The sequence below is a fragment of the Choloepus didactylus genome, chromosome 7 (assembly GCF_015220235.1).
Source record: "Choloepus didactylus isolate mChoDid1 chromosome 7, mChoDid1.pri, whole genome shotgun sequence".
Classification (NCBI taxonomy): Eukaryota; Metazoa; Chordata; class Mammalia; order Pilosa; family Megalonychidae; genus Choloepus; species Choloepus didactylus.
Genome location: NC_051313.1, coordinates 39,509,669 through 39,537,133, shown reverse-complemented (window position 1 = coordinate 39,537,133; position 27,465 = coordinate 39,509,669). Strand labels below are relative to the sequence as shown.

At 39.6% G+C, this 27,465-nt stretch overlaps 1 protein-coding gene across 1 annotated transcript; it reads left to right on the top strand.

Annotated features, from left to right (window-relative positions):
- Positions 1–5,549: 5,549 nt before the first annotated feature.
- AMD1 (adenosylmethionine decarboxylase 1) lies at positions 5,550–24,064 on the top strand. The gene is made up of 9 exons (XM_037843596.1): positions 5,550–5,955; positions 16,647–16,733; positions 18,039–18,165; positions 18,963–19,065; positions 20,843–20,885; positions 20,973–21,117; positions 21,233–21,325; positions 21,404–21,559; positions 21,981–24,064. The coding sequence occupies exons 1-9, from the start codon at positions 5,846–5,848 to the stop codon at positions 22,119–22,121; spliced, it is 1,005 nt and encodes a 334-aa protein (XP_037699524.1). The 5' UTR covers positions 5,550–5,845; the 3' UTR covers positions 22,122–24,064.
- Positions 24,065–27,465: the final 3,401 nt, after the last annotated feature.

Here is a 27,465-nt window from a genome sequence, read left to right as displayed (position 1 = left end):
TTTGCAGTTGCTTATCTTGATAGGGTTCTTTTAGGATAGTCAGGATAATTTGAACATTTACCTATAATTTGGCAGAGCTACAGCTTGGTGCAATGCAGTTTTCCTGACCTACCAACAGATGGCACTCCTGAGCCACCTCTTACCCTCATAGACAAGGTCTCCCAACTTTGTCTATGCACTGAGAGGGGATCAAACCATGTGGAGGTCCTATCAGTGCACCAATTTTCCACGTGTACTGGGGACTGCCAGCCCTATGGGTGTGAGATGTGCCCTGTGTGGTTTGGCAGGGAGTCCACTCCAGGATGCAGTGTTCCCGGCCATTCCCAGGGCTGCAGGTGGAGTACTCTGGGACTGCATGGCTGCACTTCTCACCTTTCAGCTCTGCCATGGGCCCACAAGTCCCTGGAATTGGGGAGAGCTCCTGGCACTTCTATGTGGCACTCCTGCCTCTAGGCTGTGCATATCATTGACTTCCATGAAGAAGGGTGGATGCCATCACAAGCCTGCCGAATCCTGAATTCTCTCCAGGAAGCTCTCAGCCGCAGGGCTGTGAAGGTTTGTCTCCCAGCCAGATGTAAAGATGGCTGCATGGGGCATGGAAAGCTGCCCTTTCCGCGTTTATCTGCCTGCTCCAACCTCTGGTCCCTAGCACAGGGGCTCGTTTGCGTGTCTGTAAATGGTTATCGCCCACACCAGGTAGTGAGGGGGGTGCCCAGGGAGTGGAAGGCTACTCCCCACTGTGCCGTCCACTGACTCCAGTTGCCCATTCCCAAGTGATGTTCCAGGATGAACACCTACCCGTCTTGAACGCGGTCCTTCCGTTTCTCTAAATATACACTCACTATGGGTGTAGAAGTCCCTGCCCAGCTGGCAGAACCCTGGAACTACTGTTCTGGAGCGCTTTATGTCCTATATCTAGTGTTTTTCATGGAGGAGAATTTTGCTTTGTCTCTCCAAATCTGCCTCCCATTGCAGCTAGGTGTGAACATGTGACCACGTGAGCAGAAGTGATTCTACAATTTCTAGATCTGTTTTTTTTTGTTTGTTTGTTTGTTCGTTTTAAATAAGGAAATTGCTTTTACTTCACTTTCTCTTTTTCCCCTTCTTCCTAGATGGAATGTGGACATATGTGAGCTTGCTTCAGTCATGTGAATTAAAACCACATGGTATGGTAGAACAGCAAATTAGAAGGAATCTGGGTCCCTGGATGACCTCATGGAGCAAAGGTGCCCACCCTGAACCACCGCCTAGTTCTAGATTGTTATGTGAGAGCGACATAAACTTTAATCTTTTTTGAGTATCTGTATTTTGGGATCTCATTGTTATAGCAGCTTAGCCTGAGCCCTGACTACCACAGGTGAACTCTCAGAAGAGGCATCATTTAAGCTAAGACCTAAAAGACAAGTACAAACCAGCCATATGAAGAGGAAGAGAAAGGGCATTCCAGGAAAATGAAAAGGCCCTAAGGAGAGAAAGAAAGTCAGTAACACTGGAGCCCAGGGAGTGATTGGTGGAGATGAGAATGGAGAATTAGTCCAGGACTAGATCATGTAGAGATTTTAAGGCTAGGGTAAGGAATTTTAATTTTAGTTTGATGGGAAATCATTGGGGTATTCAATGGAAATGTCATAACTGGGTTTATGTTTTAAAAACATCACTCTGGCTGCTCTGTGGCAAATAAACTGAGGGGCCAAAAAGATACCAGTTGGAAAGCTACTGCTGTAATCCAGGGGAACTAATTTTAGTTCACTGGTAGCAGTGAAGATAGAAGAGGACATATTCTTGAACCATTTTCGATGACTCATCAATAAAACTAATGATGGATTGGGTATGGGAGGTGGTGCAGGAAAGTGTGGAGTCAAGAATGACTTTGCATTTGCGCAACTGCTGTTTCATGAGATGGTTGCTGTGTGAAGGGTGGACCATAAGGAGGCACGAGTTGAGACAGAGAGGTCGGCCAGGATGTCTGAGTTGGGGACAGCCTGTTTTTTTGTTTTGTTGGGAGGGGCAGATTTTTTGTGAAAAGGAACAGCTCTCTTTGAGTCATGTTGGCTTTGACATGCCTATTAGACTTCAAGTAGAAATGTCAAGTAGGCAGGTATTCCAAAGGTCTGGAATTCAACAGAGAGTTCAGGACTGAACTTGTAAATATGAAAGTCATTAGTATACGGATGAATCAGAAAGCCATAAATTGGATGAGGTCACCTCGGGAGAAAGTTTACATAGCAAAGAGGTCAGAGGAGAAGCCAAAGGCACTCTGGCATTTGGAAGAATATCCAGGAAGGACAACCCGAAAAGGCAGGTGGAGAATTATTTTAAGAAGGAACATGTTACCTGTGTCACATGCTAATTAAAGATGAGTAAAGGACTGAGACCAACCAGTGGCTTAAGCAAAGGCCAAGACGTGGCCTCGAGAAGAGTCACTTTGGTCAAGTGGTAGGGATAAATACCCATTTGGAGGGTGTGCTGGTTTGGATATATTATGTCCCCCAGAAAAGCCATGTTCTTTAACACAGTCTTGTGGGGAGAGACTTAATAGTCTTTTGATTAGGGTGGAAACTTTTGATTGTTTCCATGGAAGTGTGACTCACCCAATTGTGGACGAGACATTTTGATTAGATTATTTCTATGGAAGTGTGGCCACGCCCATTCAGGGTAGGTCGTGATTAGTTCACTGGAGTATTTAAGGGAGATCATGGACAGAAGGAGCTCAGAGAAGTTGAGAGAGACATTTTGGAAGAAGCTAAGATATGTCATGCAGAGTTTGCCCCCAGAAGAGCCGACACAGATGCTGAAGCTTGGAGACACAGACAGAAGGATGTTTGGAGATTTAAGCACAGAGATGAAGCCCAGAGTTTGTCCCAGAGAGGCTAAGAGAGGAGTCCCAGATGCTTATAAAGAAATGTCCAGGATAAACAAGCAGAGAGAAAGGAGAAGCTAAGAGAGACAGAATGCCAGAGATATTTTGGAGGAACCCAAAATATCTGCTGGAAGCAAAGGACCAGCAGATACCAGCCACGTGCCTTCTCAGGTGACAAAGGTGTTCTGGATACCTTTGGCCATTCTTCAGTGAAGGTATCCTCTTGTTGATGCCTTAGTTTGGACATTTTTATGGCCTCAGAACTCTAATTTTGTACCCTAATAAATCCCCATTAAAAAAGCAAATCCATTTCTGCTATTTTGCATGACAGTAGCTTTAGCAAACGGGAACAGAGGGCTTCAAGGAGAGAGATGAGGAAGTGGAGACCACAAGTATAGGCATGTCTTGATGTCTTTTAGGGAATTTTGTTGTGAAAGGGAGTAGAGAAACTAGGCAATTGCTGCAGGTAGAAGTGGGGTCAAGTGAGGATTTTTTTAAAATGGCAAAAGGTCCCAACTGGAATGACTACTAAAGAGAATAAAAGGAGAGACCAGGGGGTAATTAGAGGTGCCTTAAGAAAACCCAGGGGATGAGATTTTAGCAGTCCTTCATGTGCAAAGTGCTCTGTTTAATAAGCATTTCTTTTTAATCTGGTAAAGTGGGGAAAATGGTCACTGATTGGGGCTGATGACAAAGGAAACCAGCTTAGGAACAATGATAAATGTTTTATACATATTGAGTTCAGTGAAATATTTAAGAGTGACCAATTTGCTAACTATTACAAGGGACTTTGAGCTTCAAAATAAAAATTATAATTAAGATAAATCATGTATTTTACAAAGAAACAATCCCAGTGGAAACACTATTTAAATTATCCTATATCAAGTTAACAAGGAATTACCTTGCTAGGATTCTTGGCACTTTTATATTAACTTAAATTGCATTTGGGAAAAAAAAACATAAAGTAATTGAAAAGCAACTAATTATAAGCAATTACAAGTCAAGTTATGTTCATACCACAATTAGCGTTTGAGGTGGTTTAGTAGACTGATTTTTCATTTCAATAAGCAAGCATCAAATAGTCAAATAGCTTGTAAAACACAGGAATACTTCTTTCATCTTTATTCCAAGTCCAACAACCGCATTTCTTTTAATTTTATTATAATAAAATAAACAGATTTATTATTTTTTGTCCCAACGCCCTCTCCCAACTGTACTCTCAGAGTTCATAACCCCAGTTTGAGTCGGATACTTTTAAGCAACATGGCCAGACTAGTATACATACCTACTTCACAACCTGGCTTCTTTCAACAGGTTTCATGGAAAAATGTGAAAAAAATCCATGTTCTTGTAACACAAGAAATATCCTGCGGGGTATCTAAAGTTCAAACTCAAACCGTGGCTTTTTCAGCAACTTTTTCATGCTGACTACATGATCTTATTTCACTCTTAGTTAAGCAAAGTATTTCTCTAAGGATAAGAGAAAATACCATTGTGACAATGGTATTTTTTTTTTTAATGTCAGGTTGGGTTTCTTCTCCCGTATTTCCCAGGAAAACTGGTAACTTTGTTACCACAGTTTTGTCATCTCAGGTTAAATTTTTTGACCACGATTGGACAACAAATACATACTTTACGTTGATTACTGAAATAATAGATTGATGGTTCTTTAACTCACCACTAGTGATAGCCCTGGAATCCCTGTTATGTTAAATTCTATATAAATCCTTCCAAAGCATGTGAGATGATAGTACTGTAAATTTTGAGTGGGTGAAACCCTTTCAATTAGTTCATCCGTTTTAGAAAATACAAATGAAAATCTTAGCAATTAATTTCAGATTCTATTTAATAAATACAGTTTCTAGAAATAGCTTCTCAAAAGAAATTCTCACAAGTTGACCTACAAAAGCACGGAGTTGCCAGTGCTTCACCGCGGCTGCTGCCCTCCGCCAACGCTGAGGCTTGGAGAGCCACATGGAGGGAGGTAGGTAGAGAAGGAGCCTTCTAAGGCTCGGCGCCACGTTGCTTTTCCCTTTTTAAAAAGGGAGACAACGCTTCTGCCTATTGTGTAAATGGGTCGAAAACTACTTTCATTCGCACATCAGCTAAGGCAGAATTAAAGTGCCTTCTAACCGGACCCTTGGCAACGTATGCGTCACGGACAAATATTGAGTTTTAATGCCCGGCTGCATTCACCTCGTGGAATCACTCTTCAGAGAATGGCCGAGTCCGTCAGCAGCTTTGGTGAACTGCACCGGATCAAAACCACCCCGGCAGCCCAGCAGCGGCCACCGCCCCCGCGGAGCCCCACCAAACCCTCCCAAGGACCCACCCATGGTGGCTGCTACCCGGTTGTTTTAAGCAGCACTGCACAGCCCTTCCTCACTCAGCTACCCGTTTTCCCCACCCACTCTGCCTTCGACCCCAAATTCCTAGTCACCATCCGGACAACACAGCGCCGTCTCCCGCCCAAGGGACAGCACGAGCCCGAACCGCAGCGCAGCGGCAACAACCCGCGCTCCCTGCAGGCAGCCAGCCAGCCAGCCGCAACCCCGGCGGCAAGTGATTGACAGGCGGCTGCAGCTATGAGCCACAGGGGCGGGATGGCATGCGTCACTTCCTGGCTTTTTGGGGGCGACAGGGTATATAAAGTCGGTGCTCACGCAGCGCCCTCGCTTACACAGTATGGCCGGCGACATTAGCTAGCGCTCGCTCTACTCTCTGTAACGGGGAAGCAGCGGACTACAAGAGACTGAACTGTATCTGCCTCTTATTTCCAACAGACTCACGTTCAACTTTCGTTCACAAAAAAAGCCGGGAAAATTTTATTAATCCTTTTTTTAAAAAAAGTTAATATAAAATTATAGCAAAAAAAAAAGGAACCTGAACTTTAGTAACACAGCTGGAACAATCCGCAGCGGCGGGAGAAAAGATTTAATTTAGTTGATTTTCTGTGGTTGTTGGTTGTTCGCTAGTCTCACGGTGATGGAAGCTGCACATTTTTTCGAAGGGACGGAGAAGCTGCTGGAGGTTTGGTTCTCCCGGCAGCAGCCCGACGCAAACCAAGGATCTGGGGATCTTCGCACCATTCCAAGGTAGGTGCTTGCCGCTCTCTTCGCCTACAGATCCGGGTCTGAGAATTGTCGCCTCCTAGAAGGCAGCAGACCCGGGCGGCGTGCGGGGGGCGACTCCCGCAGACTTAAAGTGGGGGTAGGTCCGCGGGCGGGGTCGTCTTGGCGGCGGATGGTGTGCGCGGTTTTGTGGGGAGCGGCCGCGTCCACGCGGGTCGGAGCCGGCTCTTCTGCCGCCGTTGCCCGGCCGGGCGCTGCTGGGGGGAGGGGAGGGGGTCGGCGCTGCCGCGTGCTCAGGTAACGTCCCCCGCGGGGCGTGCGGGGTGGCGAGCGGCGCCGCCAGGGGTGGTTTGGTGGCCGGCGCTTTCCGACTGCTCCCTCCGGAGTTGGTGGTGCGTGGCTGCTGGCGGGGACGCCTGGGGGGCCCGCGGATTCCTTCCGGGCAGGTGTGGCTCGGCGGGCTTAGTCAGGCGCTAATTCGGGCGTGCCCGCCTCGGGCAGTGGAGGGAGGGAGAGAGGGAGGGAGCGGGTCTGAGCCGGACTAGCGCTTCCCGCCCGCGCGGAGGGAAGGGGGCTCTCCCGGCCCAGGGACGCGGGACTGGCAGAGCAGGCCTCCCGCCCGTGGTCCCCGCCGGGGGCATGTGGCGCTCGGGCGGCGGGGATTGGGCGAGAGAGCGGCCGTGTCGCAGTCGCTGGGCCCCACCGCCGCCTTCGCGTGCCTTGCACCGAAGCGTTTTCGGGACGGGAGGCAGGATCTCTGGGGCCGCCCGGGCAGACGGCCGAGCGTTGTTCGCGAGCCTCTTGACCTTGATTTGTATAACCTGTTACCGAGTCGGCAGGATCCGGGAGAGTGGAGGGGGAGGTCGGGAGTGGAGTCAGGGTTTGCTTACATTCATGGGACAGAGGCCTGTCTGCCCAGAACATAATGCCTTTAATGCCTTAAGCTTCAGCAAAGGAATCTTGGGGCCCCAACTTCCCACCGCGGGCAATCGCGAGATAGCTTCTGGGCCGATCGCGCAGAAAAGGAGAGGTTTTTTTAGACATCCAATCGCAAATTAAAGTAGCGTAGATGCCTGGGCCTTGTTCCCAGCGGCGCTCACGCATTAGCAAGCCCTTGCCTTCGTAGGCCCCGCACCCAGTTCCCCAGATCCTCTGCGCACAAGTGCGTTGAGTGGCGGGGCGGTAAAGGAGCCGGCGTGGCCGATTCATTGAGATTCCGCGTCCAATGAGCTCCTGGGGCCGACCGAGCGCCTGGCTCCAGGGTGTGGGCCAATGGGTGTTTTAGGAATGTTGGCTTAGCTCGCCGCCCTCGCTCCACAAAAAGCAACTGGAGAAGGAAAGGGAGGCCACGTGCTGCCAGGACTTTAAGGCACGTTGGGCAACCCAGTTTCTAGCGGTTCTTGAAGGATTCGTACAGTAGTTGAAAAAGAATCATGTTAATGTCACGAGTCTTATTTTTTTCAAGCTTTTTGCTACGCTTAAGATGTCTACCATAACACTAAGCTAGGCTCGGTTCTGGCACTTTATAAGAAGAGGTTGCTTTTCTTATATCAAATGGGGAAGCTTGGCATTTCCTCCATTTCGCAGATGGGCAAAACTCCCTGGTGAGGGTGACCAGGTATATGACAAAACGATTGTGATCAGGATTATTATCTGGAAAGTCTTGGCAAGGAATAACTGAGTAAAAACCATCTTAGAAAATGAGTAACAAAAATTGTGTTCCTCTGGCTCTTTGGATGTTTGGAACCTTAAATTCCTCCCCAAATAACTGGGGCAAAAACGCCCCAGTTTTTTGAACTGAATTGAAGCTTGGGTGTTTCTTGATTGTTGATGATTCCTTTAGTCAAGGAGGCTAGAAAGGCTTTTAAAAGGCAGCCTGCTTTAAATGTTTGAGAACCACATTTCCTTGGCACTTTCATCATTTGAAATTGTTTTACTATTTCTGAGTGGCTGTTAAAATGATGGCAAAGGTTAAATCTAAAAGGACAATAAAATACTGTTTTGTAGGGTTCATGATTTAGTGTCATGCATGTTGTAGATATTTAGTATTTGTTAAACCACTATTTTGAGAGTCTGCTACATCTCAGCTGCTATATATAAAACAAGAACTGAAAAATCTCCACTGGATTTACCTTAAGTCCATTGGTAACTGTTAAAAAGTAGGTCAGTGTCAAACAAGAATGCACTGCTTAGGTTATTTATTAGAAGTTTTAAGTACCTGAAAAACAGTAGGTGCTAGATGTTAGAAATGCTGAATAAACCAGGTCTTACAGGGAAGGAGAGTCCTGACCTCTAAATTGGGGAGGAATGCAGATCCAGGGAGTATGTTGTCTCCCCACCGCATGGGTGGGCCTTTTACAGTTGCTTATCAAGAGGGGAATCATTGAAGTCTGGTCGCTGTAGCCATCAAGTAGAAAGTAATGTGTGAAGTGCTTAATTGCCTGGCCTTTGGAGCATCTAGATTTGAATTCAAACTGCCTCTTAATACCTGGGTGATCTGTTTCCTCATCTCTAAAGTGGAGACACTGATGGTATCTACCTCATGCTTTTGAGTGGGAAAATAGATGTACAGAACCTGAAGTGGTGTCTGACACATTGTAACTACTATATGTGTTAGCTATCATTTTATCTTCTCTTTGCAGATGAGAAATTTTTTAGCAAAGGAGTGAAGAAGAAAGTATAATCAGCTTCTGAATCTAGAAGGCTCATACCTACATTAAAAGGTCTCCCCAAGAATTTGATATAGAAAATTACTTGTGTTCAAGGAAAAAAAAGGGTCAGTGGAGAGTTTTAGACTGCTTCAGTATATTCATCCTTCTACAGAATAATCAGTCTTCAGTAGCTTTATTTATTTAGTTATATAAAAATTTGGAAGCCAGATAATCCTTGCTTGTCTTAGTATCTCATTTTCTAGTTGTTTATTTGAGGCAGATTATGAAATTAACAGTTCTGATTAAATAGAGTGTATTTAACCCATTTTTTAAATGGTGTTTTCTACTTACTGAGTGCTTTCCTAGGCTAATGTCCCGATGATCTCTTCTGAGAAGCAGAGTGACTTAATTACTCTGTAGCAATAATTTTGCATTTTATTTACTTTGCTTTGCTGAAAACTTGTTTAACTTTATCTTGTCTTCAGGCAAACTCCGAAAGGAAAAGAATTTTATAGATAATCTTTTAGCCCTAAGTTGAATTTCTTAACAAGTGATGAGTAGTAGAGGTATGTTGAGTATAATTTGGTACCATCCTAAATCATTCTGTGCCCTGTCTTATCTATAGCATAGTGCTATGTGTTGCTGTACTTGGAATTAAAAATATAGTTCTTTTAAAAAATGAGTGAAAAGGCTATTGTAGATAGGAGCCAGCGGTATTTCCTAGTACAAAAAAGTCTTAAAAGTGTTACGAAAAGATGTAAAGTTCAGGCTTTAATGAGTACTGATAGGTTTTACTGAGACTATTTTTGAGAAGACTTGGGTTTTTAATTTCTGAAAACTTCAGATAATAGAAATATGTCCCTTCTACCTCAAACTGAAAAGTTCAGTTATCTTAGTAATTCATTCATAAATTGGATTTCATACATGCCAAAGAAAGTAGAATTTCATTTAGGGAATCAAGATTTAATTACTGCTAGTTAGGGCTTTAATTTCTGTTAAATATGAGTGGTTAGATACGTGAACCAACCGTCATGCTGAAACCATTTAAAATATTTTAGAAGAATTATTGCATTGTATTTTTCACTGACTTTTCTTTTTGGTAACTTTTTAAAAATAGTTTCAAAGTTAAAAGTTGCAGTGATAGTAGGAAGAACTCCTGTTTGCTCGTCCGTCTTAATTCTGTAATTGTTAAGCATTTTACCACAGTTGTTTTATTTGTCAGTCTGTCTCTTTTTGTAAAGCATTTGTACTCCTCCCAGCAGTGTTGGAGTTCCCATTCCTCACCAGTGTATGGTATTGTCAATCCTTATAATTTTAGCCGTTCTGTTGGGAGTATAGTAGTATATTTCCTTAATGATTAATGTGTACCCGCCTTTGATATGCTTATTGCCTATTTGGATATCGTCTTGTGACATGCTTGTTCAGCATCTTAATATCACCAATGATCTTAATATCACCAATGTGTTTTTTTTTTTTTTTTTCTAATTCCAAAGTCTACAGAACGGAACTTAAGGTTAAGGGGACCCACTTTTGTCTTGGGTCTTTGTTCTAACTTGAGAAACTTGAACTTTAGTTTTCAAAGCTTCACAAGACCCAGGAAAAGGAAGTTCAGTCCCAGGGCCAAAGGTGGGATATCCAGTAGCAGATCTTTCCTCTATAAAGTTGTGGTCGAAGAGGCTATTATCTCATTGTAAAAGGAGTAAATCTGCCTCACATTCCTACGCACAGGTATCAGTTCCATTTAAATGTAAATAGGCTAAAGGCTATGGTTTAAAGACTGGTAAACCGACTGGATTAAAGTAAACAAATCTAGCTATATGCTGTTTTCAAAAGACAAACATAGAGATATGAGAAGAATGAAGAAAAAAGGGATTCAGAAGACACACATATCCTAAGAGGGCATCACTACAGATGCTAAAGACATAAATATGTCACTATAAGGAGATTATGGAAAAACTCCCAGAAAAATATCTTTCTAAAACTGACTCAAGAAGTAGAAAATGTGAATAGTCTTATAACCATTACATAAATTGAATTATCTTCCCACAAAGAAATCTCCAGGCCCAGATGTTTTCAATGAAGTGTTCTAACAAACTTTAAAGGAAAAAATAATTACAATCTAATCTGACAAAAAGCACATCCTTGGATGCCTGAGAATGGGGGGTGGAGGGTTGGTTTATAGAGGAGCAGAGCAAGAGGATCTTTGGATCTTTTGGAAGTGATGGAAGGGGTCACTATCTTGGTTTTGGTGAGTTTTATGGGAGTGTATGTCATGTCTTCTGGGCAAAATGTAAATGAAGAGATGAATATATTTGAAAGAAGTGATAGAAATTGGAAGCAGCATGGGGTTTGAGGAATTTGTGCTATGAAAATTGTTCCACAGTTGAACCAAGAGAAGAAGAAGAAAAAACAGAACCCGTTTGGAAGATGACCTCAATTCTGCTTTAGTCCTTGTTGGTGTGTAGTAGTATGTATTTCCCTGGTGACTAATGGAGTTGAAGTTTGTGCTGATTTGAATGTACTATGTCTGCCAGAAAAAGCCATACTCTTTGATGCAATCTTGTGGGGCAGACATATTAGTGGGGATTAAGTTGGAACGTTTGGATTATTAGGTTGTATGCATGGAAATGTGCCCCACCCAACTGTAGGTGGTAACTCTGATAATTTCTATGGTGGTGTGGCCCCACCTACTCAGGGTGGGCCTTGATCAGTGGAGCCATATAAATGAGCTGGCAAACAGAAGGAACTCAGTGCCGCTGAGAGAGACATTTTGAAGAGGAGCTACAGCCAAGAGGGACACTTTGAAGAAAGTACAGGAGCAGCAGGTGAGAGACAGTTTGAAGACAGCCGTTGAAAGCAGACTCTTGCTCTGGAGAAGCTGAGAGAGGACAAATATCCCAAGTGCAACTAAGAGTGATATTTTTGAGGAACTGCAGGCTAGAGAGGAACGTCCTGGGAGAAAGCCATTTTGAAACCGGAACTTTGGAGCAGACACCAGCCACGTGCCTTCCCAGCTAACAGAGGTTTTCCGGACACCATTGGCCATCCTCCAGTGAAGGTACCCGATTGCTGATGTTACCTTGGACACTTTATGGCCTTAAGACTGTAACTGTGTGACCAAATAAATCCCCTTTTGTAAAAGCCAGTCCATCTCTGGTGTTTTGCATTCTGGCAGCATTAGCAAACTAGAAAAAAGTTGAACACCTTTTTTCATTTATTGGTCATTTGGATGTCCTATGAAGTGCTTGTTCAAGTCTCTTAGCCCTTTGTGTGTGTGTGTGTGCTCTCAATTTACGGGAGTAAATCAACTATCCCATAGTAATGAAGATGTTCTCTTTTCCAAAACACATTATTGTTTATCTTTCATATTTTGATCTACAGTCCATATGGAATAGATTTTGTTTATGGTGTGAGGGAATAGGCTGCAGGCCCCACCATCACAGTGTCTGACCATCTGGATCTGAGGGTAGGGTCCGTGAATAATCTTCATTTGACAAACTCTTCCAGTGATTAGTGATTCAAATCTTAAGTGACTTGCCTGAAGATTTTTACCTGCCAACAGGATTCTGTTCTAAGTTGTTTATTTTTTTTAATCAGTTAAGTTTTATATGAAAGAAGCATGTATCCAGTTGGCCATTTCAAATTTTATTGAACCAGGTAGCAGAAATCTTGTCCTTTTAATTGTGTCATCCCTCCTAAACACTCCAAGTTCTATTTTTATTATTAGCCTCAGCTTCTTTAAGAAGATAAAGAATTATAAAATGTAGTGTGCCATTATTCTGCTACTATTTCTTTGTAATATTGGGCCGTTCCTATTGCTAGATCATTCAGGATGTTCTATCATGTGATCTAATAATACTTCTTTAGTATTTTTAATATGTACTCTGTAAGTTAAATCAGGGTTTCTCAGCCTTGGCACTTTGGACATTTTGGGCAAGGTAACTCTCTGTTGTAGGGGGCTGTCCCATTCATTGTACATTGTTTAGCCTGTACCCCACTACATGCAAGCAATTGCCCCTCTCCAAACAAAAATGTCTCCAAACATGCCCAAATGTCTGGGTGGCAAAATCATTCCTTATTGAAAGCCACTAGTTTTGTCAATGAGTAAGTGGCATTCAAATCAGGAAATATTTTCAGTTTATCTATGAATTTCTTTGTCTTTTATAAGGACCAAATAATTTTAACATGTTTGAATAGCTTTAAAATATTTTCCAGTTTTTAGGTCAGTATTAATTTGATCCTATAATAGACCATATACTAAACTTCTTATCTCTTCTGTTTTATTTGTATTAATTTATTGAACCCCTCTGTTTAAAAAATAATAAAAATAGCAAGGGTTGCCTAATTAGACCAATTTTGTAAAATGGTTCATATTATAGTGTTTCTCAGTCTCTGTGTAAGAGGGTTTGGGAACAAAACGCAGATACCTCCCACCATTATCCTGCCTGGTTTGCTATGTCCAACTTTGAAATCATAGCTCTCTGGTTTGGAAAACGTCTCAGTCACCTGTGTAAAGCACTTTGTCTTTTCCAACATTAATTTGGACAGAAAGCAGGGCACAGGAAAAAAACAAAAAAACAAAAAAAAACTTTCCTTTAAATCTCAGTAGTCAGCAGAATTTTTCTGTAGAGCCAGATGGTAGAAGCTTTGATTTTGCAAAGCAGACCGTTTGTGCCCGAACTACTCAAAAACAACAGGGAAAAAGCAGCCAATAAACCATATATAAATGAATGGGCAGGGTGGATTCCAGTAAGCTTTATTTACAAAAGTAGACTACCCTCCAGAAATTTGGGGGGAGAAATGTGATAAAATTATTTGCTGAAATTTTGACTGTTTTGAGAGCTGATTCTTTTATGTACATACTATATTATTGTATTGATTTCTCCCTTCATTTGTTTTATTTTTCTATCACATCTTCCTTGTTCCTTCATTTTTTTAATTTTAATTTTTATTTTATTTTTAGTATGATATGGCAGCTTCTCAGGATTATCTGTCTTTATAATCATTTGGTTGATAGAGCAACTATGTTTACCTAAGGATGTTTAAAGCAAATGCTTTTTCATACTCTGATTTAAGAAGGATACTGTTTGAGGATTTTTATTAGGTGAGGAAGGATTAAGTTGCAGAGTTTATTAACTAATGGTGAGTGAGTACAAGTTCTGGTTTTGGTCAAGATGGAGTGACCACGAGCTCCCTGGAACTTAAAACCCTGGACAGAATGTGTGGAGCAGCTGTCTGAGGACTTTGAAAAGTAAATGTTAGCAGGTGGATTGGAGAAGGAAACCAAATTCAAAATCTGACTGAACTGGTGGTGAATTTCCTGTTTCCTTTTTTTTTTTTTTTTTTTTTCCTGTCACCTCGTTTGGTCTCAGAGGCAGCCGGAAATCCGAACTGCATGCCAGATGCGGACAGAACTCCAAGAGAAACTCTTTATTTTTGGTCTGCAAGGAGAGAAAGGGGGAGGAAGGGCTTTGGGCTAGAGAGAGTGGGAGGAAATCCCTTTTTCGTTTTGCTTTTGTTTTTTCTGTTCTCTCCTGTGCTGTTGGTGGCAGCTGGCCAAGTGCTTAAAACTCCAAGGGCGAACTCTTGCCTTCAACCAGAGAACTGTCTTGTCCCAAAAGCAAGGAGCGTCATAGGAACCCTTTTACTTTTTTCTAACCAGAGGTTCAAGGAGGTGTCCCCCTGGGAGCCAAAAAGTGTCAGGGAATTGGAGAGGAGGGAATTGAAGAAAGTGATCCCGTAAAGTTGTGGATGAATACCTCCAAGCTGTTCATTTATGGATCTGATTCTTAACAGCATGTGCCCTACAGGGTGGCACATATGTGGGAGAGAGCTGAATCACATGGGAAAGGCTGTTGTAGCTAAATTGACATTGGACCCCACTAAGTTGGGTAAGGAACTTGGAAGCCTATACTTCCAGTTCAGTTGCCTGCTAAAGCAGTTACTAAAAATCAGCATGTTCCATAGAATTTAAACAAATTTGACACTGAGGATTATATAGCACATGATCAGAATGTGCAGGATACAGTCCTAAATTAACTTTGACAGGAAGAACCAGGAAAATGTTGATATCTCTCAAAGGAAAAAATCAAAACAGACACCAACTTTGACACAGGCCTAGATTTTAAAGCACATATAACCATTCTACAAGAAGTAATGATGATGAATGATCTTAAAACAAATGGAAAAAGTCTTAGCAGAGAAATAAAAGAAACAGATGGAAATTTTAGAACTGAAAAATACAGTATTTGGAATAAAAATTTTGCTGGATGGGCTTTAGTAGAATGGAGAAGACAGGAAAGAGTGAGTGTACTTCGGAAGATCAGTAGAAAGGAACCAATTTGAACAACAAGAAAAAAAAAATGGGGGTTGCCTATGGGACAGACCAAAATGTTTGACATTCCTAGGTTAGCGGATTCCCAGGAAGAGGTGAGTGTTGCAGAATAATCCACGTCATTATAATGAGTGGGTTCCGTAACAAAAATTATTTGGCAATAAAATGAGTAGGCTTCATTTAGGTGGGAAATTAGTGAGATGGCATTACAGGTGATATAAATATAATACAACATACCTGTTGGTAACAGAATAATTCCGTTAAATGAAACTAAGTTTATCTTTTCAAGGGCTTGCCCTGTAAATACCCAAACTATTATGGTGACAAATGTAAAAAAACAGTAAAGGATTGTGTGACAGAAATTTTAGATTTTAAGAATGTTAATGGTTTTCCAGTAAGTTTGTAAAATCTAATCAAGAATAATTATTGCCAGATTTGAACAAATTTTTGAGGGTCTTTTATGTTTTGAACTGGTCTAACCACTGGGGATAGAAACAGTAGTGAATTTTAAAACATGTAGCCTCTGACCACATGGAATGACTGTAGTGGGATTGACATGAGTATCAGAATAGCCACATGAATAAAATGCTTGGTTAAGCCCTGTGAGCTTTTAATGATGGACTTGTTCTGTGGTGTGGGGTGAGGAATTTTGAGGTGAAATCTATGATGGGTAGGACTTACCTGGGTAGAGTGACATACATTCCAGTATCTAGAACAGTCTGTAGTTTACTTATGTTGTCCTAGCAGAATTGTAATGTCTTTCTCAGGTGGCTTGGTTTGGGTATCCCTATTTCTAGGAACAGAGAATTCCACTGTGGAGCTGGAGTCTAGAAAATGAGGTTAGATTTAATTACCTATATATAGCTGCCAGTATGTTTGATTCAGTTGGATTGTTCTTGTTTCTGGTTCATTGTCTTTATTATAGCCACACAAGGGCAGGGAGGATACCAATAATATCTAAAGATTAGAGGTTTATTCTCTGAAGAGAATAAAACAGGTTTTTCTGAAATGAGGGAAACAGCATTATTCAGTTGTGATCCGGGTCCACCATGAATAATAATATACACCCTTGTTAGGGGAAATTCCTAAGGTTTAAAGAGTATCATCCAGGAACAGGGAACAAAGACTAGCCAAGTTCTTGATTAAATTTACCCATTTTAAATTATGTTTATTGTGGGCACACTAATGAATGAGGAAGCACTTTCTTAGGAAGAAGGTAAATAAGACTAATTTATTTAGTCATGATACAACTTCCATTTTGCCTACTTCCCTTCTGCCTGTCTGTGTTATAGATTTTATACCCTGTTGAATGATCGTTTTCCTATCACTTTAGAGAGCTATAATAAATAGCATTTCCAAAATATTATGGATGTACTTGTATTATTGAATTGTCAAAGGCATTACTTTCTGTGTTTTTGTTTGTTTTGACAAAATTTTTTTACTTCACACACTACTATGCAGAGTGCCAGTTTGGTCGCAGGAAGTAGTATCTACTTTTGATTCCTTTTCCTATTTTCCAGTTTGCTTTTTAAATTTTTTGATACGTTTTTAGTAAGATTTACATGTCTTTTATCTGGTGGAATGTTGGTATGCCTCAGAGAAGCTGGAACAACATAATGTGCCAATAAATATAAAATACGCTGTCTTTTTAGGAAACTTACATGTGAGAGATTTGTAACTGAAAGTAGACAAATACTGTTACTAATTTTTTTTTTTTTTTTTTTAAACAGATCTGAGTGGGACATACTTTTGAAGGATGTGCAATGTTCAATCATAAGTGTGACAAAAACTGACAAGCAGGAAGCTTATGTACTCAGGTAAGTGTCATAAAACAGTGGTAGCCAATTTAGTCCAAATAATAGTTTGCCTGGAATGTCAAAGTTTTCTTCTCAATCTTAGTTCTATAATAATTTTTACCTTATTTTAAAATATTAAAAAGCTAATATTTTTCTAGTTGGTCTTTTTTTATAAAATGTTTTAAATAACTATAATTAGGACAAAGATGATGAACACAGAATACCTTTTATCCCACTGTCCCTTTGATTTACCCCTTAAAATGGCTGTGTCTGATTTTTAGCTATTATAAAGTGTCAGCTACTAGAAAAGTAAAAAGTGTAAAAAGTAAATGTAAAATGTTATTTTCAGATGTCCTTAGGCAGAAGGCTTTAAAGTCATACCTAGTAGCTCTGTGGGCTGTTGCCATCTTTACCTCCTTGTAGTTAACAGGAAGTGTCTGCAAAGGATACAGTGGCATTTTACCTCCACCCCCAAACCTAGATGGAGATCCCTACCTTACAGCACATCTCTCCAGGCATAGTGAAAATTAGCTTCACCATACAAATAGGGTCGCTGTATAGGTATACAAAAGAAGACACTTTTTACAGTTGTAAAGCTTATTCTTCAGTGAATACTTACAGTGCTTACAATATATATTGTGATGGGCCTGAGGGCTGTTGATTGAACAAGTTACCTAAGGTCCCTGCTCTTTATTGAGCTTGTGTTTGGTATATGCAGACATTTATTAAATACTTACTATGTGCCAGGCCCTGGGGATAGAATGGTGAGTAAAAACAAACATCCCTTTCCTCGTGATTGTTTTGTGGAGGAAATAATGAGATGATTACAGAAATGCACGTGAGAGTGAGGGTGCAAGATGACATGAATTACAAATTTAGTAAGTAATGTTAGGCATGTACTAAGACGATTATCTGAAAGGTTTTATATCTAAATATAATTTATAATTATGAATACATTGTCTTGTCAAAAAAGGGGGGGACATAGAAGGTCTTCCAGCATCTTCAGATGCCAGCATCTTACCATACCAATAAATGCTTAGTCACTTGTGAGGGAGGAAGGTTTAGTCATAAAAAAGGGTTTGTGTAATGAGTTAATATGCTTTAGACCAAATTTAAGGCCTTTTCTTTTCTTCTTAAGAACTGTAAACTGATTGTTGTATAATAGAACAGGGAAAGAATACTGTTGCCGCATTTTTGCTTCCGTGAGATCTTAATATTTAAGTGTTCTAGCCAAAAATTGTGCTGTAGATGATCCAAAACTAGATTGATTGCCTCCTCGGTGGTATGTAAACATCATAACATTGGCATGGCTTTTTTCAATTGCAGTGAGAGTAGCATGTTTGTCTCCAAGAGACGTTTCATTTTGAAGACATGTGGTACCACCCTCTTACTGAAAGCACTGGTTCCCCTGTTGAAGCTTGCTAGGGATTACAGTGGGTTTGACTCAATTCAAGTAAGTAATCAAAATCTGTTATTCAGTCCTTTTGGGGGGCCGTAAATGTGAGGGTACTTACCCTGTGATAATGAACTATTGATTGTGTTAGAAGAACAATGATTTTAGGGAGATATAGTCAGTATTGAGTTGATTCTTATCACTTTCAAGAATTAAAATGTAACTATTGATCCTTATAAGAAATCTAAAGCAATGGGTTCACTGACCCTTTGAAACTGTTAAGAGATGTTGCTTTCTCTAGAAATGTACATGTGTTCTCTCACAGAATTTTTTCTTAAATACCTGTTTAAAAGCCCAAATCAGAGACTCAACTGCTCTAAAAAGAAATATTTTACTTTGTCTCCATGGTTATGACCCACCACCAATAAGACTGGACATTTTTAGTTTCTAGAAACTTATTGCATTGAGGCTTCTATATTCTTGTTGCTCTTTGCAAGACTAATTCATGGCTGTGGTCTAAAATTTTGCCCTTATGTTCTAACATGGTAGCCCTCATTTTTGTTGGTCTTAGCACAAGAGATTTTCCATTTAGCACGTTAAAGGAAAAATGTTAAATAAGTTATTCTGTATTCCAGAAGGATAAAATAGTGCAATATTATAAATGTATACTAATGTATGACTGCTAGGATCAGCTCAAGTAGCTAATTTGCATGCTTTAAAAGAAGTACAACACTGTAGAAGAGATTTGTAGAGGTAGGGTTTTGATTTTGCTTTGCTGATACACAAATGCAGAGAACAGTTGATTAGTTTATATAGGAAAAGAGAATTGTCTGAAGTTATCCATCTGTCTTTCTTAGAGCTTCTTTTATTCTCGTAAGAATTTCATGAAGCCTTCTCACCAAGGGTACCCACACCGGAATTTCCAGGAAGAAATAGAGTTTCTTAACGCAATTTTCCCAAGTAAGTTTAAATAAATGGAATTAACACCTGTTTTTATTTCTAAAGTTGCAGGATAAAGAAAGCCGATGCTGATACCATGACCTTTTTAAGTAATGCACAGCATAGTGAAAAGAACATTGAGTGACAAACGAACTCCTTTTTACCCTTGATCCCAATAAGTTCTCCAATAAGTTCCCTTCTCCCAGAAATGACTCTTTCTACTAACCAGTTTTCTTGTGTATCCTTTCAGAGATCTTTTATATGTTTGTATGCAAATGTAGCATACTGCATGTATGTTCTTTCATCCTTTGCTTTTTAAATTTTATCTTGGGTGGCTTTATTAGTATAATAGTAATCTTTTCAATACATTCAGTTTAGAGTGTGCAGAACTTATAAAGACTAAAATCATCAGTGATCTTTTAAAAATTAGTATCTTATGATCTTGACTTCATGAGAATCACTTGAATTTTTAAAACTTTTCTTAGAAAATTAGAACTCATGTTTGCGCACATGCTTGCAAAAATAATTTATGTTCCCGGTTCAGTGCTGTTGAACATGATGCGATAAGAAAATCAAGGATTTGATCACCAAATCACCTGCCATATCATTTTTTAAAAAGCAGAAGGAGAGTTCATGCTCGCCTAGCCAGTTATTCTAATATATGTCTCATTCAGTAATTCTTAACTTATAGACCATATATCTTTTGAATAGTATGAAGACGGTTATGATCCCTACTTCCAGAAAAATGCCATTGACTCCTTAGATAATGCTATGCATTCTGTATAGGCATTGACCTGGCTGTAACTTATGTAATGATTACATTGTATTATCATAGTATTGCTTGAACCAAAGTGCAGATTTTTCTTCCATATCCAAGTTATTTATAGGACCTTTCCTTTTTCATGTATGTTTGAGCTCATTTAAGAACAAAGCTTTAACCTACTCTCACACTCTTATTTAAACCTAGGATGACTTGACTTAATAACTTGTCTCAGTCAGGCACAGGGCATGATTTTTTTAGAAATCTCCTAAAAAATTAAAGGGGAGAATTTATATTCAATAAGAGTATCTATTGTTAATAACCACTGTCAATTTACTGTGTTAAATGAAGCTTTGAAATAATATGGGAAGGAAGTAAGTATAAAATGACTTGTATTTACTTGGGAGAAGAGGTATATAGGTGATCAAGTTCCATTTCCTAAAGGAGTTTGAAGGAAAGGTGAGCAACAGTTTCCTCAGTACCATTTAGACTATGGCCCACTGGCTGAAGGGTATCTCTAAATTATAGCCAGGTATTTTTTTTTAATTCAATTTTATTGAGATACATTTGCATACCATGCAGTCATACAAAGCGTACATTCAGTTGTTCATAGTACCATTATATAGTTGTGCGTTCATCACCAAAATTAATTTTTGAACATTTTCATTACCAACACACACAAAAATAAAGATAAAAATTAAAGTGAAGAAGAACAATTAAAGTAAAAAAGAACACTGGGTGCCTTTGTTTTTTCTTTTTGCCCCCATTTTTCTACTCATCCATTCATACACTGGACAAACGGGAGTGTGGTCATATGGCTTTCCTAATCACATTGGCCGGATTTTTTTTTTAAGGGTAGGGTGGGGGTCCTGCCTACCTGTGAATTCATATACTTATTTTAATACTCTACTTAAATTTGCCTTCACTGTTGATGTTTCTGATGGGTGGCAAGTAGTCTATCCTGCTTATTGGAAGGGTGGTAATAAGACACCCTATTAAAATAGATCTGTTACTTATTTTACATTCTCTCCTCAACAGATGGAGCAGCATATTGTATGGGACGGATGAATTCCGACTGTTGGTATGTGATACAATATTGTGGATTTTTTGTTTTATATGATTTTTAAACTTAATTGTCATGTTTAGAAACTTTTTACTTTTAATGCAGGTACTTATATACTCTGGATTTCCCAGAGAGTCGAGTAATCAGTCAGCCAGATCAAACCCTGGAAATTCTGATGAGTGAGCTTGACCCAGCAGTTATGGACCAGTTCTACATGAAAGATGGTGTTACTGCAAAGGATGTCACTCGTGTAAGCATTTCAAACATGATCATTTGCTGAATTCTGTTCCGTGGGTGACTAAATTGTTTTTTATCGATTTGTCAAATTTTCTTTGTTTTAATTCAGTCCTTTGCCTTTTTTCCAGGAGAGTGGAATTCGTGACCTGATACCAGGTTCTGTCATTGATGCCACACTGTTCAATCCTTGTGGGTATTCGATGAATGGAATGAAATCGGACGTAAGTGATTATATCTTGCCTCAGTAATTAAATTGTTAACATACCTTTTCCATTATTAACATAAAGCTCTTTCTCAAGGGAACTTATTGGACTATTCACATCACTCCAGAACCAGAATTTTCTTATGTTAGCTTTGAAACAAACATAAGTCAGACCTCCTATGATGACCTGATCAGGAAAGTTGTGGAAGTCTTCAAGCCAGGAAAATTTGTGACCACCTTGTTTGTAAATCAGGTAATTTGCTTCGTTTTTGACAATACAATCTTCTAGGAAATCAGGGTAACAAGGCATGCCCATAAGGTATATTCTATGATGGCATACGTATCAATTCAGTCAGGTATGAAAAAGTAGAACTAGTTGAGGTAACTGTTAGATTTGAGGTTTATGTGTTTCATTAGACTTCCATCAGTCCTTGCTTTATATCTAGCCCCCAGGTGTTGGGCTCCTCTTGTCCTGTTCATTTTCCCTGTTGACAGACTTGGTGGGAGAGACATCATAAGAGGCCCAACATCTATCCAGCCCCTGAGAAGCCAGCTAAATGACTCAAATGCCAGTTTCATTAAGATAGAAATCTTAAATATTTATGCATGGCTACTGTGTTCAAAACTGTGTAAGCATATTGCAAGTACTAATGGTTATTTAAATTTTTCCCCAGAGTTCTAAATGTCGCACAGTGCTTTCTTCGCCCCAGAAGATTGAAGGTTTTAAACGTCTTGATTGTCAGAGTGCTATGTTCAATGATTACAACTTTGTTTTTACCAGCTTTGCTAAGAATCAGCAACAACAGCAGAGTTGATTAAGAAAAATGAAGAAAAAACGGAAAAAGAGAACACACATAGAAGGTGGTGGCTGCTTTCTAGATATTGATACCGGGGGCCATGCTTTCCATAACCACCACCTTGTAGCTGCAGGAAGCCCTAGTTGTAATCATAGTGTAATCACTTTGAATTGTTGTATGCATTATTATATCAAGGAATTAGATATCTTGCATGAATGCTCTCTTCTGTGTTTAGGTATTCTATGCCACTCTTGCTGTGAAATTGAAGTGCATGTAGAAAAACCCTTTTACTGTATGAAACTTTACAAAACTTGTGAAAACAATTCAATTTGGTTTATGCATAGTACAATATTTCTCCAGGTATCATCCAAAATTCCCCACAGACAAGGCTTTCGTCCTCATTAGGTATTAGCCTCAGCCTAACCATCTGGGACTGTTCTATTAAATTGCTGCCTGAATTTTACATCCAGTTACCTCGTTTCTAGAACGTATTCTCTACTAATGTTATTGAAACCACTTTCTACTACATACGGATATTTTTTGCAACAGCAATTAAAGTTTTTCTTCCACGAGTCAAATCCTCTTAAGAAAATGATTGCAGTTACTCATTTTGTGAATTATTTAAACATTATGGTTTCTTCCATTTGTAATCCTCGCCATGGAGTTCCTTCCCCTCAGCCCCCCAAATAAAGCAATACACTGTTATCCGTGGGTTTATACTAATTACATACCCCAGAGGGGGAAAAGGAGTGGACCCTGGTCCCAGTTTTCTTTTTTAAGTTCAAGTGAAAGTAGTCTCGTTTTTGTTGGCTGGTGGTGACAAAAATAAGCATTAAAATATTGTGGCTTGAGATTAGGGTGCATGGACAGAACTGTATGGAAATCTTAAAACCCGTGCCATGTTTCCCAGTAAATCAGTAAATGATATTAGCTTATCATGAGCACCACAACTTCGCTAACTTGCTAAGTAGTATAAATGGTGTCAAAGTCAGCTTGGATCGCTCACTTAAAATTACTTAAATTACTTTAGCAACCATTTCCACTAATTTCCATTAATAATACACTGAAAGCTTTGATTCAAAGCAGAATCTATGTCTTTTCTGTCCTGTGACTTTGTGATGCGTGTGTTAGTGTTCTGACTTCATCTGTTCTTCTTACCAGTGTTCCTTTCACCATGATTTGATAGTGACTGCTTGGAATGATAGCTGTCCAGGTTATTCAGGCCTGCACAGTGAAGCAGAATGCTGTTCAGAAGATATATGAAATTCCAAAATAGTCAATGGGAAATGACAAGGAATACAGGCTGTCCAGAGAGTCGGCATCTTTTTAGCAAATTCTGTTGTATTTCAGTAGCTGAGAGAACAGTGAAGCTTAAATAAATTTTGTGTTTCTTCTTGTCCTCATATATTTTTAGTTTCTTTCTGGATTGGTGCCATGGTGTTTCATTCCTTCCTCATTTATAGATGGAACACCTTTTTTTAAGAGGTTTCCAAACAAAATATACTTGGTTTGAAATCAAGTGATTGGAACTCTGTTTTGATTTATTTTACACACATTGTTGAAAGTTTCATTGAAGAAGCATTCAGTCAATGTGTAATCAGTTTGATTCTGTAAGTAGCATAGCACCTAAAGTTTTGGTGTCTTTGAGGACCAATACTCAAAATGGATTTTGTTCTTGAACAGTATCCCAGCAGATTTGATATTTGTTGGCTTGAGGTCTGATTTTTTTTTTTTTTTTTTTTGAGTAGAATTCTGTCTAATGTTGATGAAGTGTACAAATTTGTATGGGAATAAGCCTAGGAAGTGAAAACTGTAGATTGGATAGTAATCTAAATCTTAGTGTTATAGAGGAGGGGATGTTTTGGTGCCATAAATTCTCCCTTCATGGTGTTGGATTTAAATCAGTTGAAATGTATTTCTGTACCACAATTTATGCTTCAATAAAAGTTTGCTTAATTCATTGTCTAGTAACATTCACACACTTTTCTGTTGACATAGTCTTAAAATAATATACTTGATAAAATTTTATACATCTAAAGTTTTTATAATTTGAAGAAACTGATATTTAATTTATAAGATTTGTGACAGGACTATTATGAGGACATAAAATCTTAGGAATGTATGATGAATTTGCATTCAGATATCAGCATTTTTAAAAATTTCATCACAGTCGTAGGATTACGGAAAAATCGTGCAGAAAGTACAGAGTTCCCATGTATCGCCCTCACATAGTTTTCCTTTTAATGTTTTGCATTAGTGTCATACATTTGTTCAAATTGATGAATCTAAATTATTAACTAAAGCCCATAGTTTACATTAGGGTTCTTCTTTTGTTCCGTTCTATGGTATTTTTTTTTTAAATTATTTTGATAATAAAATATAACAGCTGACCAAATTTCATTCACTCTTTAACATTTGTTGTAAGCCACCTTCATTGCTGAATGTAAAAATAGTACATTCACTTTGGGATATTTATATACACAGACACACTAGGATACCAAAGGGAGAGAAGAAGAGGGGTATGGTAAGAAAGAGGATCAGAATGTGCATGTGTTTAAGGAAGTCAGAATTCTGAAGGTAGAAGTTTACAAGCTTGGTTATTTTGCCATGCAGATGCATAACTCATTTTGTCATTGCTTCCTCATCGTGAATCCCAAGTTTCCTAAGCAATAAAAACTGTCCATTCTCTACTTCAGCTTCTGTCCAATACAGCTAGCTGCTTTTTGTTTTACTCTTGCATGGGTATAGTTTATAGTTTGGTGCTGAGCGGGGGTGGGGGGGGACGTTTTTTATTTGGTAAAATTTCCTCATGTATACTAATAAGATTTGCATCTACTGATTTTTCTCAGTAGAAGAAACTTAGTTAAAGCACTTTCCAAACTTTGAGTAACACAGGAAGGGGATGATCCTAGAAAAGCAAATATTATATGTTCAGTACCTACTTCACAAGGTTCTTCACAGGAACAGGTAAGTGTGAATTGGGGGGAACTAGTGAATATCTGAAGTGCAGGAATTGTGCTTACATCACAGGAAAGTAATTGTGAAAGCTATTATCACCAACTCCCTAAATTTCTCTCTCCACCTTAAAATCTAACATATCTGCCTTTCTCTTCCTTATAATGGAAGACAAGCCACTCCTTTGTATCCCATCTCATCCCTTCATCCCCTCAGACACTTTGCTTCATGAATTCTTCACTCTTCATTTGTATTTCAGTCTCTTGACTTGGTTATGAGTTTCCTGCAAGGATTTGATTCATTGGTCACTTCTCTTCTAAAACTTGTCCATTTAGTTAGACTTGTCTAGTTTTCCTCTTATATCCCTTTGCTCCTTCTCAGTCTTCCACAGGCTTTACTCATCTCTTAAAAGATGGGAAACGTCTAAATTCTTAATTCAAACTAAACTTTGCCTCCCAGACCATTTCCTGTGCTATACACCATTTTCTTAGATGCTCAAACAAACCTGAAACGAAACCAAGACAAAGTCATAGGTGAAGGTATTTGGCAAAGATGGGAAGAAAATCCAATGAGATATCTCAGGTCAATGGATTTCTAGCAGACTGTTGAATTCGTGGACTGGGAACCCAGGAAATAAGATTGATTTGTGGAATTTTCAAACAAAAAAAAAGTAAATGCAGTAAGGCATTACGTCGTAGCCTCCCAAAATTCAGTGTTTTGCCGTGATACATCCACTTACTATTCGTTTTTTAAACCCACACAACTATCAGGTACAATCATTCCCAGGCTGTTGAGCACTCCACCACATCCTCAAGTTAACCATTGTTCTAGGTTTTTCACCATAGATTAGTTTTGTTCTAGAACTTTATACTATGTGATTCGTCTCTTTCTGTATATTTTCTTCGTAGTGCTTTTATACAGCCTAAAATCTGTGGAGACTTGTGTCCAGTGTGTGATATCTTGTGTTCATCAGTAAGGGCTCTTTGTCATGATGAGGGGCCTGTGAAAAAATTATTCTAGACTAAGCTTATCCCACTCCTGGTTTCTCACTGGTTACAACCTTACCTGCCTTTTCATCAGATCTTGCGAATTTACCACTTTCAAGTTTACAGGTTAACATAGTTGGGCTTCTACCACTTTGAAATATACAGATTATTTTAATAAATTTTGTTTGGTTTCTACTTCCAGGAGGTTTCACTTCATGACTTCCAGATCGCACTGTGGGCAGATATTTTCACAAGGTTCCTTCCTATCCAGTGGGTGTAGCATTCTTGACTAATTTACAGAAGTTGGCCTTTCCGTGCTGTGCTACCGTTTCTTGAATTCTAAATTGGAAATGATGCCACCTTATCCTGAGTTGTCAAGAATAAATGGCATAATCTATATAAAGCCCTAGTACAGCGCATAGCACGTGGGACAGTAAAGGGTAACAATCTCTAGTAACATCTGATACTAACCAGGTCTTCCAGGAGTACAGCCAGACTCCACTGGTCAAAGGCAATCCTTGACAAGATTGCCTTTCAGAGGAAAGTTGTAAATTCAGAGTACTAGGCCACCTGCAGTCTGACCAACTTGCTACAATTTCGGGTCCACCATGCCCTCAGGTTCAATTACTTGTTACAACAACTCAGGAGAACACAAGTTTTATTAGAGCACGGTTGCAAAAACCCAAGGAAGAGATGCATAGGATGAGGTCTGGGAGGGTTTTAAATACAAAGTTGTATCCTCTTGGGGAGTCACAATATGTGGGTATGTTGATACAGCTTGCCAGCTAGGACTGCTCTCGAGCTCCCAGTGTCCAGTTTTTATGAAATGTAGGCATGAGTCATCTTAGCATAAACTATCAAGTATCTGTCAGGAAATTCCAAAGATTTAGAGGGTGTCTTCCAGCAACCAAGTTATAGGACATGACAATGTGATTCTACACATCTAGAACAACTTGCCTTGAATGTAAGGCAGGGAAACAGGATAACGTGACAATCAGTTTCTGGCAGTGCTACAATTTAGAATCTGAACTCCCAGACTGTTGAAGGTTTTCTGCTCTTAACAACTCTGCCTGTAACAATTAGGTTGAGCAAATAGAACAGGAAGGCTTTATTTGTTTGGTAGTTGACACATTGCTGAAATCTGTTAGCCCACAAAGAATCTTGGCTAATGTAACTCTTAGTTAAAGCACTGAGCAGTCATTTAAATTTTGTTAGCCTTTCAAAACCTGTGCTAATCTATGTTTAGAATCTCTTCCAAAGTTTCTATCCTCTTAGTCCTTTTCCTTGCTTCGCCCCAGTTTTTTAGGAGTCAGTCTTCCTAGGATCTTAATAGGCATCTAGAGGTAGCTCTTCTAGTAGCTCCCACAGGAACAAGTTTCTGTGCTTAAGGACAAAGGTGATTTTTTGGATGCCTCCAAAAG